Source organism: Pelobates fuscus, chromosome 1 (assembly GCF_036172605.1).
Source record: "Pelobates fuscus isolate aPelFus1 chromosome 1, aPelFus1.pri, whole genome shotgun sequence".
Lineage (NCBI taxonomy): Eukaryota > Metazoa > Chordata > Amphibia > Anura > Pelobatidae > Pelobates > Pelobates fuscus.
Genome location: NC_086317.1, coordinates 162,142,538 through 162,155,084, shown reverse-complemented (window position 1 = coordinate 162,155,084; position 12,547 = coordinate 162,142,538). Strand labels below are relative to the sequence as shown.

General features: G+C 42.0%; 1 protein-coding gene across 1 annotated transcript in view; it reads right to left on the bottom strand.

Moving 5' to 3' along the window:
• SLC26A9 (solute carrier family 26 member 9) overlaps positions 1–12,547 on the bottom strand; it is a 112,996-nt gene that overhangs the window by 57,667 nt on the left and 42,782 nt on the right. Inside the window, exon 2 of the mRNA XM_063444356.1 lies at positions 1,645–1,830. Coding sequence (XP_063300426.1) covers positions 1,645–1,769 — 125 coding nt within the window. The 5' untranslated portion in view covers positions 1,770–1,830. The remainder of the gene's footprint in view (positions 1–1,644; positions 1,831–12,547) is intronic.

The window sequence follows — 12,547 nt, the reverse complement described above, 5'->3', positions numbered from 1 at the left end:
TCCAACATTCTCAGCACACCTGTGGCTGATCACCAATTAGCCAGGTATAAGACACTGCCTCTCCCTGAGGGCAGTGTCAGTTCATTGACTCTGGTTCAAGTATTGCTGTTTCGTGTTCCAGTGTGCTCCTGACCTTGGATTGTTATTTTGTTGTACCCTGACTTCTGGCATCCTCTGACCTCGGCTCTCTACTCGCTTATCCTGATTTATGGCACCCACTGACCTCTGGCTTACCCACGACTATTCTCCTGGTTTATCCGTTTCTGTACTGCGACATGGAGCATTAACCTGCACAGCCCCTGTGCACAGACTCACAGGCCAGGTGAGTTATTACCTGACCACCTTGGCCTGTGTTTAATTGCAAGGGTGAGCATATATCTGCGCTACAGACTCCCAACCAAGGTAAGCCGTTACAAAGGGAAACAGGAGAACAGGGCACTCAGGCACGGTGAAGTCTCTTTAGAGCATAAAAACCAAAATGAAGCTCCCGCAACTTCACTACCGCTCACCCAGGCAGAGAACCACACAAGGCAAGACCTCCAAGCATCGTCGGAGAACCACATACCAGCAGAGAAGATTCCTTACCACCTTTGCCCCCCTGTGATGGGGATAGACTTGGTCCTTCAATTAACCCAAGTCTGTGGTTTACAGCTGTCGGCTCTCCTGCAGGCCTGGGGCCGAAGAGGCACCATGCTCCAGAGTACCACTGGCCCAAGTGACACAGCAACCCTGCCCCCTAGAGGAATCGGCTAAACTAGCTTATGGGACTGATACCTAGACATATTTTCTCCTTAACAACCAGAGAAGCTATTTTTGCGTTTTACATGCCATGCACCAAGCCTTGCGTATTATGCTTTTTCTTATGATTTGCTTTTCATTTATGTTATCTCCCCATACACTGCCTAATATTACTGCAGTACAGCTTACTACTGACACTGCACCCAGGGGTACATTAACAGTGATCTTATTAGCATGTTTACCTAGCGTAACACTTTGTTGTATCACCATGTCTGACTAGATACCAGGTTATCAACATATAATGAGCATATCTAGTTCAATTCACTGTACTAGCTAATATTATGACCCTCCTTTGTTTACTCTCGTAGTTAGACATGATTGATTAGCTTGATGTTTATCTTGTTTCTATTATATTATAAAATAGTGCAAGTCCTTTCTAAATACCCCAATTGTAACATGTGACACTATGCTTCAGGAATGCCGTTGGGGTACCTCTAGCTTGTTTGTAATCAGCATATGCACTGCAAAAATACAAAATAAAAAAAATATCACCTATAGTACTATATACTATGTATACAAAATCTCAAAATATAAAAAAAATATATAATTTCTTTATACTATCTAATCCTTTTAAAAGTGTATCCAAAAATATTAAATTATATGGGAAGATTATGTGAAAATATCAACTTAAGACCTAAATTACCCACACAATGAAGACTAAGTTCTATTATGTAATTTATTTTATAGTTTAGGGTAGACATGACATTAGATTGTTAATTGTGTTCTCATGAGTGTGAAATTAATAACAACATTTACTCAGTCTTCCAAGATAAGTCTTACTGCTTCTATTACAGCAAACATATGAGCAGGTCCATCTATATCAATATTCAGATGTTAATACGTCACCTAAATATTTTTCGAGCTTTACCCCCGACAGGGTAACTGCGACTCCTTTTTTCATAGTCCTCATTAAAGAGCTCAAGAGAATATATGGATCGATCAACAATATATCGAGGCCGCGCTTTACTCATATCTGGGTCCAAGCAGTAGGTGATACAATGGCTGTTGATCCCTCTTAAAAGACTTGATTGCCTGGAAAAAGCAGCAAATCAACATTTTGAAATTTGGGAACGTTGATTTAAAGAATTAAACCACTCAATGTCACATGATAATTTATCCAAAGACCTAAAATAAGGAGAAACTCTGCAAACACTGTTGATTTATTTATACGGAAAAAAGTTAACTTTTAGCCATATGTCCTGGAGAGAGAACTGACAAGTGCTCCTGGAACATTTAAAAGGAAATGGTTACCAATTAAATAGAAAAAATAATTACAGGTATACTGTACAATGCTATTCTCCAAAGATAGGTCCTGATTATTTTTTTTTTAATCATGAAAATGACAAAGGTCTAATGTTTTCGGAAGCTACCTTACATGTATGCGGTACGCAGAGCGGGTACAAATTTTGTTTAACTCGTAACTTGGCCAAGTATGCTGTCATTAGAATATGAGCCCAGTAGTACTATTTGGGTTAATGCTGGGAAATATCATCTGCTGTTTTATAAGATCACAGAATGTCCCTAAACGCAGTCTGATCAAACATCCTTGAGAAAGCCTGGACAGTTTCATGCTTGTTGTCTTTCAACTTGTACCATATCCTGAGCGGATATCAGTGTGGAAAAAAATGGGTCATTGTTTACCTGAGGTTTTTTTTTTTTGAGTGGGTATAGTGTATGTCACATTGTGCTTATATACCTGGAAGCGTGTGTATGTGTGTATGTTCAGTGCCCTATTAGGATTGAATGACAAAGCTTTATGTGTGCTTGGGTGGCTAATACTGGAATATAGCAGCTGTAACAGGAGAGAGGTGATAAATATAATTAAGATGACGAGAGAGCCAACAGAGCTAATATCCATTACAAAATGCCTGGTTTACAAAATCTAGACACAATGCATCCATATGGAAATGTTTTCCTGGTCAGCTAAAATTTTAAAATAACCTATAAATCACCAGAATGAGCAACTGAAGGATTAAAAGCAATGGAGAGACAATATAATAGAACATGTACACTAAACAGAAATGAATGTATTGTGTCAATCCAATTACAGAGACTTCTCGAACAGTTCTTGTAATACGTCTCATAAGTAACATAAAGGGTCTAACAGTGTGTGGCAATTGTATTCCATTTCAGTTGCATTAAAAAGTGTTTGTACCATTTGTCTCTTGCGAATGTAACACTGTCACACAACGGTTCATTTGTGCGTCAATGCAAATTGGCCCCTGCATTTTGCAGGCTTACTGCCATTTCCTTGTCACAGATGATCCATTCAGATATAAAATAACTATCTCATGGTACCTGCTCCTCTTTTATCTGCATGCTCACTGACAGCTCTGTGTCTTTTCCAGCTTTCTGCACCCTTGTATTCATGGGCAGATTACAAAGACAGACATTGCCGCTCTGCTTGTACTTGCCAATGCTGGCAAAGATGAATTATGCTGGGGCCTTTGTGAGGATTATCAGATGATTTTTTTTTTAGATGCACGTAAATAACCAAAATGATGTTGCACTATCTATTTGCATTTGTGGTTAACTACGTACACTGATCAGCCCCCAAATGAAAACCACTGACAGGTGACGTTAATAACATTGATTATATCATTACAAGGGAAACTGTCAAGGGGTGGGAGATATTAAGCAGCAAGTGAACAGTCAACTCGTGAATTTCATTTGTTGGAAGCAGGAAAAATGGACAAGCGAAAAGATCTGAGTGACTTTGACTAGGGCCTAATAGACAACCGGGTCAGAGCATCTCCAAAATGACAAGTCTTGTGGGGTGTTCTCAGTATACAGTGGTTAATACCACTGTATACTGAGAACATTTTTGATGCTCTTCTTCGCCCTGTGACTACCCCTCCTTCCACCACCTTGTCCGCCACAAACTTTGCATCTCATTTCACTGAGAAGATCTCTACAATCAGGAAAGAGATCTCTAATCTCTCTCCTTCCCCAATCATTATATCACCCAACCCCACTCCCCCTGCCATCCTATGCACATTTGCACCTGCTACAGCACAAGAGGTTTCTGCACTGCTCCTGTCCTCCCGCCCCACCACCTGCTCTCTCGATCCTATTCCCTCGCATCTCATCCGAACTTTGTCTCCCTCTCTTGCTCTTCCTCTCGCTAGCATTTTCAATCTCTCCCTTTCCTCTGGCACATTTCCCTCACCCTTCAAACATGCAACCGTAACCCCGATTCTGAAAAAGCCCAACCTTGATCCCAACTCCCCATCCAACTACCGCCCTATCTCGCTACTGCCATTTGCCTCCAAGATCCTCGAGAGAGTTGTGTACGCCAGATTGACAGACTTTCTCGAATCCAACTCTCTGCTTGACCCCCTTCAGTCTGGATTCCGCGCTGGTCACTCTGTCGAAACTGCTGTGACCAAAGTATCCAACGACTTAATTGCTGCTAAATCTCACGGCCAATACTCTATCCTAATCCTCCTTGATCTTTCTGCTGCCTTTGACACTGTTGATCATCAACAGCTTCTTCACATTCTTCGTAACTTTGGTCTACGGGATACTGCTCTCTCCTGGTGCTCCTCCTACCTCTCCCAGCGCTCTTTCAGTGTTTCTTTCTCTGGTTCTGCCTCTTCTCACCAACCCCTCTCTGTCGGCGTCCCCCAAGGATCTGTCCTCGGCCCCCTATTGTTCTCTATCTATACTGCCTCCCTTGGTAAACTCATCAGCTCCTTTGGTTTCCAATATCATTTATATGCAGATGACACGCAAATCTACCTGTCCTCCCCTGATCTCGCTCCGCCCACCTTGACTCGTGTTTCTGACTGCCTCTCTGCTATTTCCAACTGGATGGCTGCTCACTTCCTTAAACTCAACCTGTCCAAAACAGAACTTCTAGTTTTTCCTCCCTCAAGTGCTGCTACTCCTGTTGTCTCCATCCAAGTCAACGGCGCTATTATCACCTCTACCTCGCAGGCTCGCTGCATAGGGGTTCTTTTCGATTCTGACCTCTCTTTTACTCCCCATGTCCAATCGATAGTCAAATCCTGTCGCTTCCAACTCAAGAACATAGCGCGCATCCGCCCATATCTAACGCCGGACGCGGCTAAGATATTGGTTCATGCTGTTGTTCTCTCTCGCCTCGACTACTGCAATCCCCTTCTGACCGGTCTTACATGTTCCCAGCTTGCACCGCTGCAATCTGTAATGAACGCGGCTGCGAGGCTTATTTTCCTGTCCGGTCGCACCTCCCACGCCTCCACGCTCTGTCAGTCCATGCATTGGCTTCCAGTTAGATATAGGGCCCAATTCAAAATTCTGGCACTTGCTTACAAATCCCTACATAATGCTGCTCCAACATACCTATCCTCCCTCATACACAAGTATGTCCCGTCAAGACCCCTGCGCTCATCCCAAGACCTACGCCTATCCTCTGCCCGGATCCCCACCTCTGACGCTCGCCTTCAAGACTTCTCGAGGGCTGCACCTATTCTGTGGAACTCCCTTCCCTCCTCAATCAGACTTTCACCCAGCCTCCACTCCTTCAAAAAATCTTTGAAAACTCACTTCTTCGTTAAAGCGTATCAATTAAACTGTCAGCAGGCTTCTCATCCCCCACCCCATGACTCCTTTCCTGCAACTGTCAAAAATGACCTACCAAGCACTCAATAAACCCTTCTCTAACAAACTATTTAATTCCCCTACTTTAACCCGTTTGTGTCACTATACCCCACTCCCTCTAGCATGTAAGCTCATTGAGCAGGGCCCTAAACCCCCTCTGTTCCTGTACGTCCAGTGGTCTGATCTCAATTATGTGTCTGTAAGTCCACCCATTGTACAGCGCTACGGAATTTGTTGGCGCTATATAAATAATAATAATAATAATAATAACTACCAAAAGTGGTACAAGGAAGGACAACCAATGAATTGGCGTCCGGATCATGAGCGGCCAAGCCTCATTGAGACACATGGATAGGCAATCTTGGCCGATCACCCAGAACAGCTTCTGTAGCTCAAATTGCTGAAAAACTTAATGTTAGACATAATAGAAATGTGTCAGAACACACAGTGCATTGCAGTTAGCTGCGTATGAGATTGTGTCGCCGTACACCAGTCAGACTGCCTACATACCCGCAGAAGTATGGGGAGAAGGTATGCCAGCTGAGGAAGTGTTATGCTCTGCTGGGAATCCTTGGGTCCTGGCATTCATGTGCATGTTACTTTGACAAGTACCGCCTACGTAGAGATTGCTGCATACCCCGTACACCACTTCATGGCAATGGTGTTTCCTGATGGCAGTGATAATACACCCTGCCACATTGCAAAAAATGTTCAGTAATGGTTTGAACGTAACAGAGAGCTCAAGGTGTTGCATTGGCCTCAAAAATCCCTAGATCTTAATCACATCTGTGGGATGTGCTGGAACAACAAATCTGATCCACGGAGGTGGAGGACCCACCTGGCAACTTGAAGAACTTCAAGGTGTTTTTAATGTTGTGGCTGATCACTGTGTACAGATATAATATGGCAGTGGAATCACTGTAGCAAAGAAATTATAATCTAACTAGTGCAATCCCCCAAAAAAGCATGGATGACCACAGAACTTTTTTTCAAGATATACCAACATTTGAGTAATTCATATAAGTTTATACCATTTCACCCCTTAATCTAATATGCTGTATAATTTAATATTTTATTTCTAGTTAGATTTCTATTTCACCCCTTCAATCTATAACCATTTCATATTTTACACCATGGTCCCCTATGCCATCCTTTAATATTTTATCCAATTACATTATATGCCATCTCATTATGTTAGCCCAGGCTAGAGCAGGACAAATTTTCAAAATTCCAAAGCCTGGAGTAGGTAACACTACTCTCAACTACTAGTTTTAAGTACACTTCTTCTTAATGCCAACTTAGTTGGAAATAAATTTGCTGTTCTTCAGATCAGCTTATGAATGTTAACTTAACGCTCAGTAGCAACCTTATGCTGCGTCATATTGGGAATTCAAAGTGCATTCAAGACAAATAAAAATGTTTAGCCAAATTCAAAAAAAAATCTCCAAGTTAGTTTTTTTTCCAAAGAAAAGAAAATGTTACTTGCGCTTTCTCCTTAATCCCTATGTATATTTAGACAAATGGAGGTCATTTAGTTGCTCCAATGGCCATTGGAGGGAATGCCCGCCTATTAAGGGTTAATAAGTATAGGGGTGTATATAAAAAATACCCCTTTCTGTCTCATTAGAGATATTTTTGCCAGAAGCTCAAGGAAGCAGGCTGAAGGGTCAGTGTTAGGACCCGCTTAGGGGGGTCTGCCTTGACGTTGGCAGGCGGGCATTCCCTCCAATGGCCATTGGAGCAACTAAATGACCTCCATTTGTCTAAATATACATAGGGATTAAGGAGAAAGCGCAAGTAACATTTTCTTTTCTTTGGTTTTTACTATATATTGGGGCTGATGTGTATTGTAGTCGTTGCTGCTGGTCCAGCAATAATGGGACTAAGCGCAGGACTTCTCTTTTTGTATTTGTATTTACTTTGTATCACACAGCCTGGTTACAATGCTGCTGCCCATCCCATGTGTTCCCTATTAAGGGTTAATAAGTATAGGGGTGTATATAAAAAATACCCCTTTCTGTCTCATTAGAGATATTTTTGCCAGAAGCTCAAGGAAGCAGGCTGAAGGGTCAGTGTTAGGACCCGCTTAGGGGGGTCTGCCTTGACGTTGGCAGGCGGGCATTCCCTCCAATGGCCATTGGAGCAACTAAATGACCTCCATTTGTCTAAATATACATAGGGATTAAGGAGAAAGCGCAAGTAACATTTTCTTTTCTTTGGTTTTTACTATATATTGGGGCTGATGTGTATTGTAGTCGTTGCTGCTGGTCCAGCAATAATGGGACTAAGCGCAGGACTTCTCTTTTTGTATTTGTATTTACTTTGTATCACACAGCCTGGTTACAATGCTGCTGCCCATCCCATGTGTTCCCTATTAAGGGTTAATAAGTATAGGGGTGTATATAAAAAATACCCCTTTCTGTCTCATTAGAGATATTTTTGCCAGAAGCTCAAGGAAGCAGGCTGAAGGGTCAGTGTTAGGACCCGCTTAGGGGGGTCTGCCTTGACGTTGGCAGGCGGGCATTCCCTCCAATGGCCATTGGAGCAACTAAATGACCTCCATTTGTCTAAATATACATAGGGATTAAGGAGAAAGCGCAAGTAACATTTTCTTTTCTTTGGTTTTTACTATATATTGGGGCTGATGTGTATTGTAGTCGTTGCTGCTGGTCCAGCAATAATGGGACTAAGCGCAGGACTTCTCTTTTTGTATTATTTTTTTTTCCACTTTGGCTATTTTGGCCTTAAATTTAAAATTGCATTTTAATTCACTTTAAATTCTCAGTAATTCTAATTCTTGCCTCATTCAGCTGAGCTCTTTGGCACTTGAGAGACTTAAAAGAACACTCTTGGCACCATAGCAACTTCCTTACAGTGAAGTTGCTATTGTGCCAATGGGTGCTGTGCTAAAATTTTTCCTTAAAGGAACACTATAGTGTTAGGAATGTATCCCTAAAGCTATAGCGTGCCCTGTCCCTAACTTAATAGGTGTCCCCCACCTCTGGTCTTGAAAGGGTTAAAACCCTTTTATTACTTAACATCTCCCATGGCTAGGTCTCCCATGATGCCTCCTCCAATGGTGATGGTGGTCCCCCCCACACTCAGGGTCCCACTCCTGCTGGCCTGAAGGGGGAGGAAGGTGTTAAACACTCACCTTTCTCCATCGCCGGGCTCCCTCGGCACTGGGGAAATCTCCTCCCTCTTCCGACATCAGGGCTGAATGCGCATGCGCGGAAGTCCATGGGAAACCATTTCTCAATGCTTTCCTATGGAAATGAGACAGCCACTAGAGGCTGGATTAACCCGTATGTAAACATAGCAGTTTCTAACTATATTTTTAGTTTATGATGACAATGTGACTAGTGTTCCGTATGGCATTGCCTAATGGGACTGAATTTTCCTTTCTCAAGGAGATAACTGCAGAGGCAGTATATAGGCAAAATAAGATCAATTGCATCCAGTGACATATTACTTTCTCTGAAACTGCTATGTTTACAGCTGCAGGGTTATCCCTAGATGGACCTGGCACCCAGACCACTTCATTGAGCTGAAGTGGTCTGAGTGCCTATAGTGGTCCTCTAAATAGAACCCCATTTATAAAAGAGAGTGAAAAGGGGCTTTTACTAGCTCCCCATTCATAAAACTGAGTGAAAAAATGATGTACCACCAATTTATGCTTTGGACCTCTAAAGGAAGTTGCTGGGCAGGTAGAATTGGACCCATCTTGGAAAGTTTGGGGTTAAACAAATTGATTTCTCCATAAGGTGAGACAGAGCATTCAGTGTGGGGAACTTATATTAATTTAATCTTCACTCCAATTTCCTTCTGCTCCTGACCCAACCTCTGCAAACATAGACACAATCAAAAGCAACAACAAGCGCAACATTTGTCCCTGTGGTAGTGGACGAATCCTGAAACGCATTTAATAGTAACATGAAAAGTGCTGATTAGCTGTGATTTAGTAGCTCATGCATTCTCTGTATGTGATCATTGTGCAATGTTCAAAGTATGGACAGAAAGGAAAATGATAAAAATAAATATGATGAGCAAACATGATAAAAAAAGCAGCAAATTAAATTTCATGTTATGCAAACAGATAGAGTATTCGCAGACAATAGCAGTGAAAGCCCAAGGCTTTTGTCAGAAGCCTGTCCCAGACCAATCTGAGCTTGACAAGCCATTCTCTATACTGCAACGAAATAGAAAATGAAAATGTACACATATACAAAAGGCACATTACCCTTAGTATTTCCATATTACCATTTTGGGCACTTTGGGTTTATTCACTAAATACCAAACTGTAGTCAATTGATTTTTGGCCAAACTGCCTAAATTCTGCAATTCAGTTTTATAAAAACAGTGCAATTTGGTGCTTAGTAATGAACCCCTATCTAGAAACATATGTATCATCACTTGTTTCTGTGTTGTATGTGCAGTTGACTAAATTATATTAAATAAAGCAATGCAGATTAACCATAAATGTATTAACCATATTATTCGGAACATGCAAGATAAAAATCCCTTAAAACTCAAATAAAACAAACAAATATATTGCAAATAAACACACCATAACATGCTGGTATGTTCCAAGCCTATTGTTTTACACAAATATGTATTCCTGATGCTATAGTGCCATAGTCACCATTTAGGTGATCGGCCAGCGTTGCCAATGTTGGAAAACTGAGGTTTGCCTTTTTCTCATGAACCCTTTATTTGGTTATTTTCAATGAACACTATAGGCACCCAGACCACTTCATTTCAGTGCACCCTATTTATCCCTGCAGTTGAAAACATAAGCATCATGCAGGAATGCAATGTTTTCTTTGCCACGTTAGCCTGTCTCTACTGGCTGTCGACAGGGCCGGACTGGCCCACCGGGATACCGGGAAATTTCCCGGTGGGCCGTCGGCACCTGGGGCCGGGGTGACCTGCGGCCGCAGGGAGAACTTGATTGGCGGCCGCAGGGGAAGCTCTTCTGCTCCCCCTCCCTCGCGGGCTAGAAAGAGACCGTAGCCGGAATATGACGTCATATTCCGGCTCCAGTCTCATTAAGCTGCGCGCGAGGGAGGGGGAGCAGAGACAGAACAGCCTGCTCCCGCAGAACAGCCTGCTCCCCCAGTGGCCGCCGGCCCAGAAGAGCTTCCCCTGCGGCCGCCAGCACAGCGATCAGTCTGCCCACCCACAGGTACCAAAAGGTATGTATGTCTGTGTGTGTGTGTGTGTGTGTCTGTCATGCTGTGTGTGTGTGTGTGTCATGCTGTGTGTGTCTGCCTGTGTCATGCTGTGTGTCTGTCTGTGTGTGTGTGTGTGTGTCTGTCTGTGTCGTCTGTGTCACGGTGTGTCTGTATCATGGTGTGTGTGTCTGTGTCATGCTTTGTCTGTCTGTGTCATGCTTTGTCTGTCTGTCATGCTTTGTCTGTCTGTGTCATGCTGTGTCTGTCTGTGTCATGCTGTGTCTGTCTGTGTCTGTCTGTGTCATGCTGTGTGTGTGTGCGTGTCTGTTTGTTTCACGGTGTGTCTGTGTCATGGTGTGTGTCTGTGTCATGCTGTGTGTGTGTGTCTGTGTCATGCTGTGTTTGTGTGTCTGTGTCATGCTGTGTCATGCTGTGTGTGTTTTCTCTGCAAAGTCAGTGTTTACATTCAAAAGCCTGCAGGGACAGGCTATAGACACCAGAAACACTACATTAAGCTGTGTGTGTGTGCTAGTGTGTGCTAGTGAGCTTGCTTGCTTGCGTGTGTGTGTGCCTGCTAGTCAGTGAGCTTGGGTTTTTATGTCAATGAGCTTATGTATATTAGTGAAATTGTTTGTCTATGAGGCTGTGTATCAATGAGCTTGTGTGTGTCAGTGAGATTGTCTGTGTCTGCATGTGAGTATGCTTACTGTATAATTAAATGTTTTACTCTGAAAGGACCAATATATTATATTAGAAAAAGCTATATATATATATATATATATATATATATATATATATATATATATATATATATATATACATAACTCTATTATCTGGGGTGGCAAGACATAGCCTTACATATTACATGCGACAATATATGGCGCAATGACTTATGGGGCTGGCATAGATTTTTTTTTCCAGGGCTGCTTTGTATCCCCAGTCCGGCCCTGGCTGTCGATATGACAGTCACTAAGAGGCGCTTCTGTAAAATAGTGTTCCTTTAATTATTATTGCCATTTATATAGCGCCAACAGATTCCGTAGCGCTTTACAATATTTTGAGGGGGGGGGGGAGGGGTGTAACAATAAATAGGGATGGCCATAAGCCTGTTTTCAGTTTGTTATTTTGGCTTTGTATTCACTTAGAATTCCCAATATTTCTAATTGTCAACAGAAAAATCATACTAATTTCTCCCCCTGCTGGCAAGTGGTTTGAACTGCTAACTATGTCATCACACTGACTCAGTGCTTCAGAGTACCACCTGCTGTCTGTTGCTGTACAAGAGCTCTCACAGAAAAAAATGGGAACAGTCAGGTCTTTGCCAGAATAAACTAGTTTCTTGCAGTTTGTCACAGATATACATAGCTTGTCAGCTAACTGGAGGGTGGGGCCAAACTGCTCCAACATTCCTACTGCTGGATCAAAAAAAAAAAAATCCCCCCTTCTTTCCCTTCCATTTAAACTATGAGTGACTACAAGCTTCTCCCCAGATTAGAAGAGCTAGAATTCACATTATGTTTTGTCAGCTAAATGATCAGCATAACATCATGGGAGGTTTAGTTCTTGGGATCAACCTTTTTAACCACCACTAAAACAGTACCAGTCCCTCTGAATCTTATGTATCTGTTCTGCATATCAGGGTTCTATTTATTTTTTACATGGTTTAGCAAAAATGTTAGGGTACTTGCATGTATCATTCAAAATATAGATGTGTACAATAACATCTGTATAACTGATGTCTATTAACATTCATCAATGATAACCTTTGTACAATTCAGATATCTAATATATCTAAAATGACATCTGTGTATTTCAAATATATAATATATCAACACTTATCAACACTAAAATAAAGATGTATAACATATAAACTAATAACATTTTCACTTCATTGCACTTTTTATTCTTATATTACAGAGTAATCTCCATTTAACTATAAAGAAAAAAAAGGAACATTCATGAAAAATGACTATTCTGTCAGGAAAACACAG